The following is a 17,991-nucleotide window of genomic DNA, read 5'->3' on the forward strand; positions in this document are numbered from 1 at the left end:
CCGTGATCACGGCGACATTTACAGCGTTCACACAATCATTCAAATTGGCTTGCAGTTGTTATATTTGTCCACCAGAGGGTGCTACTTTTTGCCCATTGGAAGCATGCAGCAAATTTGTAACGTCCGCCCTGCCAACCTGGTCGGAGGCTGCGCTGATTAGCTCGGTTGGTGGAGTGGCCGTGCCGGCAACTTGAGGGTTCCAGGTTCGATCCCCGCTTCTGCCATCCTATTCACTGCCGTTGTGTCCTTGGGCAAGACACTTTACCCACCTTCAGGTAAATACCATATTTTTCGGACTATAAAATCCTTTCGTTTTCTCAAAACTCGACAGTGCGCCTTATAACCCGGTGCGCCTAATAAACGGACTAATTTGGGTTGTGCTTACCGACCTCGAAGCTATTTTATTTGGTACACGGTGCAATGATAAGTGTGGCCAGTAGATGGCAGTCACACATACCCACCTGCTCCCAGTGCCCACCCACACTGGTTTAAATGTCACTTAGATATTGGGTTTCACTATGTAAAAGCGCTTTGAGTCACTAGAGAAAAGCGCTATATAAATATAATTCACTTCACTGATTTTGTCTGTAACGGATTCAGGTAAATACCGTATTTTTCGGACTATAAAATCCTTTCGTTTTCTCAAAACTCGACAGTGTGCCTTATAACCCGGTGCGCCTAATGTACGGAACAATTTCGGTTGTGCTTACCGACCTCGGAGCTATTTTATTTGGTACATGGTGAAATGATAAGTGTGGCCAGTAGATGGCAGTCACACATACCCACCTGCTCCCAGTGCCACCCACACTGGTTTAAATGTCACTTAGATATTGGGTTTCACTATGTAAAAGCGCTTTGAGTCACTAGAGAAAAGCGCTGTATAAATATAATTCACTTCACTGATTTTGTCTGTAACAGATTCAGGTGCAATATACACACTGCAAGTATATATATAATGTAGTAACAGACACCTTCATAACAATATGTAATATGTACAATATACACACTGCAAGTATATATATAATGTAGTAACAGACACCTTCATAACAATATGTAATATGTACAATATACACACTGCAAGTATATATATAATGTAGTAACAGACACCTTCATAACAATATGTAATATGTACAATATACACACTGCAAGTATATATATAATGTAGTAACAGACACCTTCATAACAACATGTAATATGTACAATATACACACTGCAAGTATATATATAATGTAGTAACAGACACCTTCATAACAATATGTAATATGTACAATTTACACACTGCAAGTATATATATAATGTAGTAACAGACACCTTCATAACATTATGTAATATGTACAATATACACACTGCAAGTATATATATAATGTAGTAACAGACACCTTCATAACATTATGTAATATGTACAATATACACACTGCAAGTATATATATATATATAATGTAGTAACAGACACCTTCATAACAATATGTAATATGTACAATATACACACTGCAAGTATATATATAATGTAGTAACAGACACCTTCATAACAATATGTAATATGTACAATATACACACTGCAAGTATATATATCATGTAGTAACAGACACCTTCATAACAATATGTAATATGTACAATATACACACTGCAAGTATATATATAATGTAGTAACAGACACCTTCATAACAATATGTAATATGTACAATATACACACTGCAAGTATATATATCATGTAGTAACAGACACCTTCATAATAATATGTAATATGTACAATATACACACTGCAAGTATATATATAATGTAGTAACAGACACCTTCATAACAATATGTAATATGTACAATATACACACTGCAAGTATATATATAATGTAGTAACAGACACCTTCATAACAATATGTAATATGTACAATATACACACTGCAAGTATATATATAATGTAGTAACAGACACCTTCATAACAATATGTAATATGTACAATATACACACTGCAAGTATATATATAATGTAGTAACAGACACCTTCATAACAATATGTAATATGTACAATATACACACTGCAAGTATATATATAATGTAGCAACAGACACCTTCATAATAATATGTAATATGTACAATATACACACTGCAAGTATATATATAATGTAGTAACAGACACCTTCATAACAACATGTAATATGTACAATATACACACTGCAAGTATATATATAATGTAGTAACAGACACCTTCATAACAATATGTAATATGTACAATATACACACTGCAAGTATATATATAATGTAGCAACAGACACCTTCATAACAATATGTAATATGTACAATATACACACTGCAAGTATATATATAATGTAGTAACAGACACCTTCATAACAATATGTAATATGTACAATATACACACTGCAAGTATATATATAATGTAGTAACAGACACTTTCATAACAATATGTAATATGTACAATATACACACTGCAAGTATATATATATAATGTAGTAACAGACACCTTCATAACAATATGTAATATGTACAATATACACACTGCAAGTATATATATAATGTAGTAACAGACACCTTCATAATAATATGTAATATGTACAATATACACACTGCAAGTATATATATAATGTAGTAACAGACACCTTCATAATAATATGTAATATGTACAATATACACACTGCAAGTATATATATAATGTAGCAACAGACACCTTCATAACAATATGTAATATGTACAATATACACACTGCAAGTATATATATAATGTAGTAACAGACACCTTCATAACAATATGTAATATGTACAATATACACACTGCAAGTATATATATAATGTAGTAACAGACACCTTCATAACAATATGTAATATGTACAATATACACACTGCAAGTATATATATAATGTAGTAACAGACACCTTCATAACAATATGTAATATGTACAATATACACACTGCAAGTATATATATAATGTAGCAACAGACACCTTCATAATAATATGTAATATGTACAATATACACACTGCAAGTATATATATAATGTAGTAACAGACACCTTCATAACAACATGTAATATGTACAATATACACACTGCAAGTATATATATAATGTAGTAACAGACACCTTCATAACAATATGTAATATGTACAATATACACACTGCAAGTATATATATAATGTAGCAACAGACACCTTCATAACAATATGTAATATGTACAATATACACACTGCAAGTATATATATAATGTAGTAACAGACACCTTCATAACAATATGTAATATGTACAATATACACACTGCAAGTATATATATAATGTAGTAACAGACACTTTCATAACAATATGTAATATGTACAATATACACACTGCAAGTATATATATATAATGTAGTAACAGACACCTTCATAACAATATGTAATATGTACAATATACACACTGCAAGTATATATATAATGTAGTAACAGACACCTTCATAATAATATGTAATATGTACAATATACACACTGCAAGTATATATATAATGTAGTAACAGACACCTTCATAATAATATGTAATATGTACAATATACACACTGCAAGTATATATATAATGTAGCAACAGACACCTTCATAACAATATGTAATATGTACAATATACACACTGCAAGTATATATATAATGTAGTAACAGACACCTTCATAACAATATGTAATATGTACAATATACACACTGCAAGTATATATATAATGTAGTTACAGACACCTTCATAACAATATGTAATATGTACAATATACACACTGCAAGTATATATATAATGTAGTAACAGACACCTTCATAACAATATGTAATATGTACAATATTTACCGTATTTTGATCATTTTAATCATTTCCGGGACTGATATATTCCGCACATTGATTTCTGTTTCCATAGCAACGCACGTCTGACTTCTGACAAAATGTGTGTTCCTACTTCCGGACTCAAACACGAGTGTGTTTTCTAATCATGGCAGACTTGTAAACAGACAAAAAAAAACAACTTTATTTGGACAAATGAGAAATTGCAACCTTATATTTTTGAAGCTGAACATACTGAGGATGAACTGCTGCTTATAGAAGCCAGCAGGAAGGAAGAGTGAGACGTCGGAGCAGACGGAAGCCGAGAGAGGGGGGATGAAAGCGATTTTGACGCTATAAATATGGAACTTGGAAACAAGCTATTTGATTTCAGACCGTCTCTTCAGGATGCGGCTCTACTTCTACAGCGCCCTCTTCCCGCCATCGAGTTTTTAGCGCTTCCATAGCGAGCCTACTGACAGACATGACTCAGAACTGTACGCTACTTTGGATTAGAAATGGCAACAGCGGAGGATGAATGTCCCATAGCAAGAGGATGGAGGAAAATAAGGAGCTTATTGACTACAGCGCGGACTACAATGGCGGACGTGTGCAAATTTGGGGGATTTATGCAGATCCCAAATACGCATCAGCAGGTACCAGAAGGTAAGAAAAATTGGTTTTGCATAATATCGTGAAACAAAACGGCGGATAGTAGGTGTCATTTTGGGGTCCTTATACACACATCATAATACCGTATGTTGAAGCACAGTGTGCCTGACTATGGTAGAAGTTATCCATCAAGCGGTGCGGCTTCATAGCTTACCAAAGTCGTCCTAAAGAATGTTGACAGAATTTTTAGCGCTTTATGCAATGTTCTATATTCTCAACGTTTTGGGCTTGCTTTGATAAGCGTCATTTATCGAACAGGGGGCGTCAACCTGTCTCTAATGTGTGACCGCCATCTACTGGTCACACTTATCACCACACCACGTACCAAATAAAATTGCTTCAAGGTCGGTAAGCACAATCAGAATGAATCCGTACATTAGGCCCCTTATAACCCCGGTGCGCCTAATGCTGTGTTTTGCAACCGTTTTTGAGCCGAGGCACATTTTTTTCATACAGAAAAATACGGGGGCACACCACCAGCAGAAAAAGTTCAAAAATGAAACTCCACCAGGTTGTCATACCTTATTTTGAGTGTGTTGTTGTTTCCTGTGTGTAGTGCTTTAGTTTCTGTCTTGTGCTGTTCATTTGGGTGACCCTTCCTGTTTTGTTACGCCTTCCTTTGAGTTCTATTGCCGGCACCTGCTTCGTTTTCGCAATCAAGACTATTTAAGTTGTGCGTACGCTATCCTTCTTTGTGCGGACACTGTTGATTGTCATGTCATGTACGGATGTACATTGTGGACGCCGTCTTCCTGCTCCGCACGCTGTAAGTTTTTGCTGTCGTCCAGCATTCCGTTTTTGTTTGCTTTGTAGACAGTTCAGTTTTACTTTTGTTTTGCATAGCCATCCCTTATGCTTCAGTGCCTTCTGTATGCGTTACATACCTTTTACATACCGAAAAAGGTTAGAAAAACACTGCACTAGACAACGGCACATTTTTATGATTATTGATTTGCAAAAAAATATTTTTTGGACCAATTAGGTGAAACACTGGCCTAATGTACAGGACAATAAATGAGTCTGAAAAATACGGTACACATGTCGCTGCTCATCTCAGGGCCTAGTTAAAACTATAATAATAATTTTAAAAAAATACTCATTTAAATGTACTGCTTTGCACACTCTTGGCATTCTCTCCATGAGCTTCACGAGGTGGTCACCTGAAGTGGTTTCCACTTCACATGTGTGCTTGAAGCTCATGGAGAGAATGCCAAGAGTGTGCAAAGCAGTAATCGGCGCAAAGGGTGGCTATTTTGAAGAAACTAGAATATAAAACTAGAGATATCCGATAATATCGGCCGATAAATGCTTTAAAATGTAATATCGGAAATTATCGGTATCGTTTTTTTTATTATCGGTATCGTTTTTTATTTTATTTTATTTTTTTAATTATTAAATCAACATAAAAAACACAAGATACACTTACAATTAGTACACAGACCCCCAAAAAACCTCCCCCATTTACACTCATTCACACAAAAGGGTTGTTTCTTTCTGTTATTAATATTCTGCTTCCTACATTATATATCAATATATATCGATACAGTCTGCAAGGGATACAGTCCGTAAGCACACATGACTGGTCCACTAATAGTACTTACCTTTAACAGTTAATTTTACTCATTTTCATTCATTACTAGTTTCTATGTAACTGTTTTTATATTGTTTTACTTTCTTTTTTATTCAAAAAATTGTTTTTAATTTATTTATCTTATTTTATTTTATAAATTTTTAAAAAAAAGGACCTTATCTTCACTATACCTGGTTGTCCAAATTAGACATAATGATGTGTTAATTTTACGACTGCATATATAGCGGCATCGGTTGATTTCGGTATCGGTTGATATCGGTAATTAAGAGTTGGAAAATATCGGAATATCGGATATTGGCAAAAAGCCATTATCGGACATCCCTATATAAAACACATGTTCAGTTATTTCACTTTTTTATGTTAAGTACATAACTCCACATGTGTTCATTCATAGTTTTGATGTGACAATCTACAATGTAAATAGTCCTAAAGATAAAGAAAACCCATTGAATGAGAAGGTGTATATATATATATATATATATATATATATATATATATATATATATATATATATATATATATATATATATATATATATATATATATATATATATATATATATATGTATATATATCAGTGACGTGCGGTGAGGTTCATGTCAGGTGAGGCACTGACTTCATCACAGTCAGATTTACAAACATATGAACCCTAAAGAGTATCTTATTCACCATTTGATTGGCAGTTAACGGGTTATGTTTAAAAGCTCATACCAGCATTCTTCCCTGCTTGGCACTCAGCATCAAGGGGTGGAATTGGGGGTTAAATCACCAAAAAAATATTCCCGGGCGCGGCGCCGCTGCTGCCCACTGCTCCCCTCACATCCCAGGAGGTGATCAAGGGATGGGTCAAATGCAGAGGACAAATTTCACCACACCTAGAGTGTGAGACAATCATTGGTACTTTAACTTAACTTTACACATACAAACTGTAGTACACAAAAAAGCACGTTTAATTAAAAAAAAACGTTATTATGGTCTTACCTTTACTTATAAATGAAGTCCATGCGCCGCTGTTGTGCTGGATTAATGCACCCTCTGACGGGAGTGTTATATCAACTAAAGCCCACTTTTAAACTTTCCACGTGCAAGATTGAATCTATTTCAAAAAGTTATTTAATAAGAAGCCAAAAAGTGCAAAAACAATAATGTTCGTGTTGGAGGAGTTGTGAATGAATGAAATATGAAATCCGTGCTGCAGTCTGCAGGTGTACCTAATGTTGTGGCCCAGCGGTCACTCACAACTCCTCCAACACAAACATTATTGTTTTTGCACTTTTTGGCTTCTTATTAAATAACTTTTTTTAAATAAATTCAATCTTGCACGTTGAAAGTTTAAGTGTGGGCTTTAGTTGATATAACACTCCCGTCAGGGGGTGCATTCTACGGCGGGGGGGGGGGGGGATTCTCTACCACCAGGAGGCGGGATTACTGCGAGCCTCAGCCAGTGCATCTTCGCAGCCGTTTTATGAATGCTCAGCACAAGAAATACGTACAGTTGTTGACAAAATACACTGTACATTATATACCTCAGCTAACTAAACTATGGAAATGTATAATATAATTCATATAGCAATACGCTCTCACTGCGCAGCAGGCCAGCAGTTAGCCGAGTCATTGCGCAATCCATGTTGAGGCACACGGTGACGTGCCTCAACTGGCTGCTGATCACCGCACCGTCTCTTCTCAGTATTTGAACGGCAAATGTGAAAATCCAGCGATTTTCAATAAAAATAATCTAAAACTGGTGAAGTTAAATGGAAAATAACTGTATAGTATAATCACTGGATACATATAACAATTTAATTTTTTTTTTTTCTTTTTAAATTTTTTTTCTTTCCATGATGGCACGTGAGGCCCCGCCTCACCTGCCTCTAGTGACTGCACGTCACTGATATATATATATATATATATATATATATATATATATATATATATATATATATATATATATATATATATATATATATATATATATATATATATATATATATATATATATATATATATATATATATATATATATATATATATATACACAAACATACATATATATATATATATATATATATACACACATACATACATATATATATATATATATATATATATATATATATATATATATATATATATATATATATATATATATATATATATATATATATATACGTATATATATATATATATATATATAAGAAATATATATATATATGTATGTATGTGTGTATATATATATATATGTATGTTTGTGTATATATATATATATATCAGTGACGTGCAGTCACTAGAGGCAGGTGAGGCGGGGCCTCACGTGCCATCATGGAAAGAAAAAAAATGTAAAAAGAAAAAAAAAAAAAAAGTATATATATATATATATATATATATATATATATATATATATATATATATATATATATATATATATATATATATATATATATGTATATATATATATATATATATATATATATATATATATATATATATATATATATATATATATATATATATATATATATATATATATATATATATATATATATATATATATATATATATATATACATATATGTGTGTTAGAGATGCGCGGATAGGCAATTATTTCATCCGCAACCGCATCAAAAAAGTCGTCATCCACCCGCCATCCACCCGAACTAACATTTTATCAAAACCACAACCGCCCGCCACCCACCCGTTGTTATATATCTAATATAGACAATGCTAGGCAGAAAGGAGACTGAGCAGTTAGCATTCCAAAACCCACAATGCATCTCTGCCATGACCCGCCCCCCGCCGAATTCTTATTGGTTGGCGTGTGTGTGACGACGGCTGCCATTTGCTTCGTCGCTGACGCGAATGAGATTAATAATATTATTTGATATTTTACAATAATGTGTTAATAATTTCACACATAAGTCGCTCCGGAGTATACGTCGCACCCATGGCCAAACTATGAAAAAAACTGCGACTTATAGTCCGAAAAATACGGTATGTATTATTTTTTTTCTGAATTGGTTCAACCGCCACCCGCTCGAATCTATTTAAAATCAATTGTTTTATTTTTTTATTTTTTTTATTTTTTATTTTTTATATTTCTAAAAAATAAAAATAAAAAATAAAAAATAAAATAAAATAAAATAAAATAAAATAAAATAAAATAAAATAAAATAAAATAAAATAAAATAAAATAAAATAAAATAAAATAAAATCAATTTTTTTCGTCATGCACCCGCCCAACCCGCGGATTATCCGCGGAGTCCGCGGTTGTGTCCGCAAACCGTGCATCTCTAGTGTGTGTATATATAGTCATATTTGTATGGCTATACTATTACGTCTATATTATTACTACTACTTATTACTTCTGATTTGTTATCATACTACCGTACTTACTTCTGCTACAGTAAGAATATGTTGTTGTTTGCACTAGTTATCAAAAAATGCTTTAAAACATTTTATAGAAGGCAATCATTTGCTGACTGTTTGGTAGCCCCCTGTTGAAAAAATACCATCTGTGTTCCTGATATAAAACATACTCAGCAGCAAGCAACTCTGGCTGGAAATACAGCAAATAATGTGAGTTTTTGTCGGCTGGAGATAACATTTTCTGCATTAAAGCACTTGTTTGTGGCCTACATAACATGTAATGGTGGTTCTTTGGTGATTGATTATGTTTTGCAGAACATCTTTAAGCAGTTTTCTGACCTTTTCTTCAGGATGCGCCGTTTTGTCGGCGGTTTTATTTACGTGCCGAAGCCCTCCTCCGGGCAAAGCCCCCGTTTGACTTTTTCACCACCCCGTCAGCCACGTTGTAGTTTTTAGCGGCTTCAATATCGGGTCTACCGACAGATACACTATATTGCCAAAAGTATTTGGCCACCCATCCAAATGATGAGAATCCGGTGTCCTAATCACTTGGCCCGGTGTATAAAATCAAGCACTTTCTACAAACATTTGTGAAAGAATATGATTTCCAGCGTGGAACTGTCATAGGATGCAACAAAATCCAGTCGTGAAATTTCCTCGTTCCTAAATATTCCGAAGTCGACTTTATTAAAGGAAAAGTGAAGATTTTGGGAACAACAGCAACTCAGCCACCAAGTGGTAGGCCACGTAAACTGACAAGAGAGGGGTCAGCGGATGCTGAAGCGCATAGTGCAAAGACTTTCTGCGCAGTCAGTTGCTACACGGCTCCAAACTTCATGTGACCTTTAAATTAGCCCACGTACAGTACGCAGAGAGCTTCGTGGAATGGGTTTCCATGGCCGTGCAGCTGAATCTAAGCCATAAATCACCAAGTCCAATGCAAGGCATCGGATACATTGGCGTAAAGATGAGGAATTATGGTGTGGGGTTGTTTTTCAGGAGTTGGGCTTGGCCCCTAAGTTCCAGTGAAAGGAACTTTGAGTGCTCCAGGATACCCAAATATTCTGGACATTTCCATGGGACGGCACTTCAAGTTCATATGTGAGTAAAGGCAGGTGGCCAAATACTTTTGGCAATATAGTGTATAAGTCAGAACTATACCTTATTTGTAATTAGAAACTGCAACAACGGAGGATATTAGCGTGCATGTGCATGTACGAGCCAGTCTGCCTCGCAACGAGAGGATAGAACAAAATAAGAAACTTACTGACTGCAACTTTGGACTACGACTGGATAAAAATGGCGGACTCGCGGAAAAACTGGAGATATCCACTGACGTAACTAAGGCAAAAAAAAATGTCACTAAAGTCTCAAATTCCAAACGACTCACTTGGAGCAAGTTTGGAAGAAGGAAAGATTGTTTTATACATATCTCCGCTATGGTTTGATTTGACATTTTCGGGACTAAATACACAAAAACACGTACTATCAGGTAAGAAAAGTTGGTTTTGCATAATAGAACCCCTTTAAGGTTCATGGAACATCAGGGATGTATACCGTGTACTAGGGTTGTACGGTACACTGCAAAAACTGAAATCTAAGTAAGAGGAAATATCTCAAATAAGGGTGATATTTGCTTATTTTCTGTCTGATAACATAATTATTCTCACTAAGCAGATTTTATGTTAGAGTGTTTTACTTGTTTTAAGTGTTTTGTTCCTAAATGATCTCAGTAAGATATTACAGCTTGTTGCTGAGATTTGATGACCTATATTGAGTAAAACATGCTTGAAACTATTTTTTTCCAAATGTCCAAAACACACCCAGCAATGGTGCACAGGAAGGCGGGGAAGAAGAGGGGAAAAGGCGGCCAAAATGGTCAAAAGTCCCAATTGTGTCCAAAATACCTCCCCGGGTTCCGGTACCACGAGTCCCGCCGCCGGCCGCACAAGTCCCAGGATGCAAAAAATGTCCAAAACGCACCCAGCAAAGTCCCACGGGAAGTGGGGGAGAAAAGTGAGAAAAGCCGGAAAAGTCCCCAAAAATGTTCAAAATACCTACCCAGGTTTGAGTCCCACAAGTCCCGCCGCCGGCCGCGCAAGTCCCGGGATGCCCAAAATGTCCATAACACACCCAGCCGAGTCCCACGGGGAGGGGGGAATAAAAGTTGGAAAAGTCGGCAAAAGTCCCAAAAATGTTAAAAATACCTAACCAGGTTCGAGTCCCACATGGAGTGCCACAAGTCTTAAGACTCGTTGCACTCGTGATTTTTGAACATTTTACCGACTTTTCTTACTTTTCTCCCCGCCTTCCTGTGGGACTTTGCTGGGCGCGTTTTGGACATTTTGGGCATCCCGGCCGGCGGCGGGTCTTGTGGGACTCGAACCTGGGTAGGTATTTTTTACAATTTTTGGGACTTTTGCCGACTTTTCCAACTTTTATTCCCCCTTCCCCGTGGGACTCTACTGGGTGTGTTATGGACATTTTGGGCATCCCGGGACTTGCGCGGCCTGCGGCGGGACTTGTGGGACTCGAACCTGGGTAGGTATTTTCAACATTTTTGGGGACTTTTTTAAAGGTTTTTAATGAAATCAACATTAGAAACACAATATATACATTATATATCAATATAGATAAATACAGTCTGCAGGGATACAGTCCGTAAGCACACATGATTGTATTTATTTAAGTTTACATTTTTTATTTTTTATTTTTTTTTATTTTTATTTTTTTTAAATTCCCCCCAAGTGTCCATAACACACCCAGCCGAGTCCCACGGGGGAGGGGGGAATAAAAGTTGGAAAAGTCTGCAAAAGTCCCAAAAATGTTAAAAATACCTACCCAGGTTCGAGTCCCACATGGAGTGCCACAAGTCTTAAGACTCGTTGCACTCGTGATTTTTGAACATTTTACCGACTTTTCTTACTTTTCTCCCCGCCTTCCTGTGGGACTTTGCTGGGCGCGTTTTGGACATTTTGGGCATCCCGGCCGGCGGCGGGACTTGTGGGACTCGAACCTGGGTAGGTATTTTTACAATTTTTGGGACTTTTGCAGACTTTTCCAACTTTTATTCCCCCTTCCCAGTGGGACTCGAACTGGGTGTGTTATGGACATTTTGGGCATCCCGGGACTTGCGCGGCCTGCGGCGGGACTTGTGGGACTCGAACCTGGGTAGGTATTTTCAACACTTTTGGGGACTTTTTTAAAGGTTTTTAATGAAATCAACATTAAAAACACAATATATACATTATATATCAATATAGATAAATACAGTCTGCAGGGATACAGTCCGTAAGCACACATGATTGTATTTATTTAAGTTTAAAAAAAAAAAAAAAATTATTTTATTTTATTATTATTTTTAAATACCCCCCCCACCCCCCCCCCCCCACCGGTCCGTGGGACAAATTTTCAAGCGTTGACCGGTCCGCAGCTACAAAAAGGTTGGGGACCACTGATTTACACAACTTCACTGGTTTTGGGGTTTGTACAATCTATGGAAGTTTAACATTTGAATGGAATTATGGAAATACATGTCAACTTTTCCATGATATTCACCTTTTTTTGGGAAAGGGGTCTGTATTATGGTGAGTCTGTGATGACTCGCCTGCCTTAAAGCTGTCAAGACAGTGACAGCTTCTTGATGGCTATCAGTGTGATTCATGAGGTTGGGCCCAGCAGAGGTGATCCTGCAACTATACGGCGTACGTGCGCGGGAAAGACAAGCGAACGTGGTCCCACGTAACGAGACGTCAAATAACCCGCTTCGTTGGCTTCGCCGCGACCAAAGTGGACGGTATGGAACGTCGAAAAAAGTGCACTTTATGCAGTTTTACGTGTCGTTTGATGAGGCCGGCTTTCATCCTACACCGCATGCAGGCGAGATAAAACAAGTCAGCGGACCTTTAAAGTGGTAATAGGCTTCTCCATTGAGAATGAGTCGGGCCCCCTTTTGGTGCAAGTATTATGGGGATGTAAAAAAAGGTATGAAGGATGAATCACACCTATTCAATTCTTCTTGTTTCTTGGTATAGTATCTATCCATCCATTGAAAATATATCAGTTATTTTGATCTAAATTATCACCTTTATTATAATCGGAATTAGAGATGTCCGATATATGCGTTAAAATGTAATATCGTAAATTATCGGTATGGTTTTTTTTTATTATCGGTATGTTTTTTTTATTTATTTTTTTTAATTTTTTTGTAATTTTTTTTAAATGTATTAAATTAACATAAAAAACACAAGATACACTTACAATTAGTGCACCAACCCAAAAAACCTCCCTCCCCCATTTACACTCATTCAACACAAAAGGGTTGTTTCTTTCTGTTATCAATATTCTGGTTCCTACATTATATATCAATATATATCAAATACAGTCTGCAAGGGATACAGTCCGTAAGCACACATAATTGTGCGTGCTGCTGCTCCACTAATAGTACTAACCCTTTAACAGTTAATTTTACTCATTTTCATTCATTATTAGTTTCTATGTAACTGTTTTTATGTTGTTGTACTTTCTTTTTTATTCAAGAAAATGTTTTTAATTTATTTATCTTATTTTACTAATTTTTTTAAAAGTACCTTATCTTCACCATACCTGGTTGTCCAAATTAGGCATAATAATGTGTTAATTCCACGACTGCATATATCGGTTGATATCAGTATCGGTAATTAAAGAGTTGGACAATATCGGAATATCGGATATCGGCAAAAAGCCATTATTGGACATCCCTAATCGGAATATTGTTAAATGGTAATAAGTACCAAAAAAAACACACGGGAAGGTTAAAAAAAAAGCCACTATTTTGCATGTTTTGTGTTTCTTGTGCTTCACTGATAGTGTTTTAGTCCTTCTATTTGATCTGTTTTATCTGTATTGTTTTAAATATCGGTTTGTACTTTCACACTTTAAAATATGTCTAAATGAAAAGTGCGTAATAAAATGATATATGTATTTTTTTGGTGGGCGTCTTACTCTCTCCAGCGGTCATTGAAACATGACCAAATTTCAAAAGTCGAATCAACGCTACAACCTGACGTTGAATGAACGTTGACAAGAAGCATGTTGTTTCAACGTTGTATTTGTGTTGTAAAATATCGGTTGGGAAATGACCAAATTTCAACGGTCAAATCAACGTCACAACCTGATATTGAATAATTGTCCTCTAAAAGTATGTTGTTTCAAATTTGTATTTGATTTGTAGAATATTAGTGGAAAATGACCTAATTTCATTGGTCAAATCAACTTTACAACCTGACGTTGATAAACGTTGACAAAAAGCATGCTGTTTCAACGTTGTATTTGTGTTGTAGAATATCGGTCGGAAAATGACCAAATTTCAATGGTCAAATTAACGTCAGAACCCAACTTAGATTAAACGTTGTTAAAAAAGCATGTTGTTTCAACGTTGTATTTGTGTTGTAGAATATCGGTTGGGAAATGACCAAAATTCAATGGTCAAATAATTGATTAAATGTCGTCAAAAAAGCATGTTGTTTCAACATTGTATTTGTGTTGTAGAATATTAGTTGGGAAATGACCAAAATTCAATGGTCAAATCATGGATTAAACGTCGTCAAAAAGCATGTTGTTTCAACGTTGTATTTGTGTTGTAGAATATTAGTGGAAAATGAGCAAATTTCAATGGTCAAAACTAACCTCAGAACCCAACATTGATTAAACGTTGACAAAAAGCATGTTGTTTCAACGTTGTATTTGTGTTGTAGAGTATTGGTTGGGCAATTACCAAGATTCAATGGTCAAATCATTGATTAAACGTTGTCAAAAAGCATGTTGTTTCAACGTTGTATTTGTGTTGTAGAATATCGGTTGGGAAATGACCAAAATTCAATGGTCAAATCATTGATTAAACGTTGTCAAAAAGCATGTTGTTTCAACGTTGTATTTGTGTTGTAGAATATCGGTTGGGAAATGACCAAAATTCAATGGTCAAATCATTGATTAAACGTCGTCAAAAAGTATGTTGTTTCAACGTTGTATTTGTGTTGTAAAAATATTAGTTGAAAAATGACCAAATTTCAATGGTCAAATCAACGTTACAACCTGACGTTGAATAAACTTTGACAAAAAGCATGTTGTTTCAACGTTGTATTTGTGTTGTAGAATATCGGTTGGAAAATGACCAAATTTCAATGGTCAAATTAACGTCAGAACCCAACTTAGATTAAACGTTGTTAAAAAAGCATGTTGTTTCAACGTTGTATTTGTGTTGTAAAGTAATGTTGGATTATTACCAAAATGTCAATGGTCAAATCAACATTACAACCTGATATTGAATAAACATCCTCAAAATGTATGTTGTTTCAATGTTGTATTTGTGTTGAGAAATAACCAAATTTCAATGGTCAAACTATGTTTGTAATATCAGAACCCAACATTGATTAAACGTTGACAAAAAGCATGTTGTTTTAACATTGTATTTGTGTTGTAGAATATTAGTGGAAAATTACCAAATTTTAATGGTCAAATCATTGATTAAACGTCGTCAAAAAGCATGTTGTTTCAACGTTGTATTTGTGTTGTAATTCAATGTTGATTTGACCATTGACATTTGGTAATTTTCCAACCAATATTCTACAACACAAATACAACGTTGAAACAACATGCTTTTTGACAACGTTTAATCAATGATTTGACCATTGAATTTTGGTCATTTCCCAACCGATATTCTACAACACAAATACAACGTTGAAACAACATACTTTTTGAGGATGTTTATTCAATATCAGGTTGTAATGTTGATTTGACCTTTGACATTTGGTTGGAAAATGACCAAATTTCAATGGTCAAATTAACGTCAGAATCAAACATTGATTAAATGTTGACAAAAATTATGTTGTTTCGATGTTGTATTTGTGTTGTAGAATATTGGTTGGGAACTGACCAAAATTCAATGGTCAAATCATTGATTAAACGTCGTCAAAAAGCATGTTGTTTCAACGTTGTATTTGTGTTGTAATGTAATGTTGATTTGACCATTGACATTTGGTTGGAAAATTACTAAATGTCAAAGGTCAAATCCACATTACAACCTGATATTGAATAAACACCCCCAAAAAGTAGGTTGTTTCAATGTTGTATTTGTGTTATAGAATATTGGTTGGGCAATGACCAAAATTCAATGGTCAAATCATTGATTAAACATCGTCAAAAAGCATGTTGTTTCAACGTTGTATTTGTGTTGTAATTCAATGTTGATTTGACCATTGACATTTGGTCGGAACATGACCAAATGTCAATGGTCAAATCAACATTAGCAACCCGATATTGTCGTCAAAAAGCATGTTGTTTCAACGTTGAATTTGTGTTGTAGAATATTGGTTGGAAAATGACCAAATGTCAATGGTCAAATCAACATTGCAACCTGATATTGAATAAACATCCCCAAAAAGTAGGTTGTTTCAATGTTGTATTTGTGTTGTAGAATATTGGTTGGAAAATGACCAAATTTCAATGGTCAAATTAACGTCAGAACCCAGCATTTATTAAACGTTGACACAAAGCATGTTGTTTCAACCTTGTATTTGTGTTGTGGAATATTGGTTGGGCAATGACCAAAATTCAATGGTCAAATCATTGATTAAACATCGTCAAAAAGCATGTTGTTTCAACGTTGTATTTGTGTTGTAATTCAATGTTGATTTGACCATTGACATTTGGTCGGAACATGACCAAATGTCAATGGTCAAATCAACATTACAACCCGATATTGTCGTCAAAAAGCATGTTGTTTCAACGTTGAATTTGTGTTGTAGAATATTGGTTGGAAAATGACCAAATGTCAATGGTCAAATCAACATTGCAACCTGATATTGAATAAACATCCCCAAAAAGTAGGTTGTTTCAATGTTGTATTTGTGTTGTACAATATTGGTTGGAAAATGACCAAATTTCAATGGTCAAATTAACGTCAGAACCCAACATTTATTAAACGTTGACACAAAGCATGTTGTTTCAACCTTGTATTTGTGTTGTGGAATATTGGTTGGGCAATGACCAAAATTCAATGGTCAAATCATTGATTAAACGTCGTCAAAAAGCATGTTGTTTCAACGTTGTATTTGTGTTGTAATTCAATGTTGATTTGACCATTGACATTTGGTTGGAAAATGACCAAATTTCAATGGTCAAATCAACATTACAACCCGATATTGTCGTCAAAAAGCATGTTGTTTCAACGTTGTATTTGTGTTGTAGAATATTGGTTGGGGAAAAAAAGACATGGAGATGAAGCACGGTGACGTAACTCACACCTAATTCAATTCTTCTTGTTATTGTATCCGATTCAAGCCCTCTTCAGGCTAGTGTGTCGTGTACCTCTTCAAAAACTCCATATACTCCGTGTGCTTGATGAGGCCCGTCCTCATCATGATGGTCTGGAAGCATTGCCGGTCGATGGCCCACAGCTTCACGTTTGTCAGCGCTGGGAAGAGAACGGCACAAAAGGTGGGGGTTGTTATTCATGCAAACAGAATAATATACTGTAGCGGCCCACGCTTTGGCAGCTTCAAACGTTGCGCCTACAGATAAGGCAGTCAATGAAGTCGCTGCTTTAAGCAACTGA

At 35.2% G+C, this 17,991-nt stretch overlaps 1 protein-coding gene across 4 annotated transcripts in view; it reads right to left on the bottom strand.

The window, feature by feature from the left end:
* The window catches only part of LOC133657056 (cGMP-dependent protein kinase 1), a 634,377-nt gene that overhangs the window by 107,692 nt on the left and 508,694 nt on the right, over window positions 1-17,991 (bottom strand). For 2 of the 4 annotated variants that reach the window (XM_062057944.1, XM_062057943.1), the window contains exon 4: window positions 17,745-17,850. The exons of 1 other annotated variant lie outside the window; for it this stretch is intronic. In XM_062057944.1, the coding sequence (XP_061913928.1) occupies window positions 17,745-17,850 (106 nt within the window). Of the gene's footprint in view, window positions 1-17,744; window positions 17,851-17,991 lie in introns of those variants that run through there. One more of the 4 variants, XM_062057947.1, reaches the window with a different exon arrangement.

This window comes from Entelurus aequoreus, linkage group LG09, assembly GCF_033978785.1.
Source record: "Entelurus aequoreus isolate RoL-2023_Sb linkage group LG09, RoL_Eaeq_v1.1, whole genome shotgun sequence".
NCBI classification, from domain to species: domain Eukaryota; kingdom Metazoa; phylum Chordata; class Actinopteri; order Syngnathiformes; family Syngnathidae; genus Entelurus; species Entelurus aequoreus.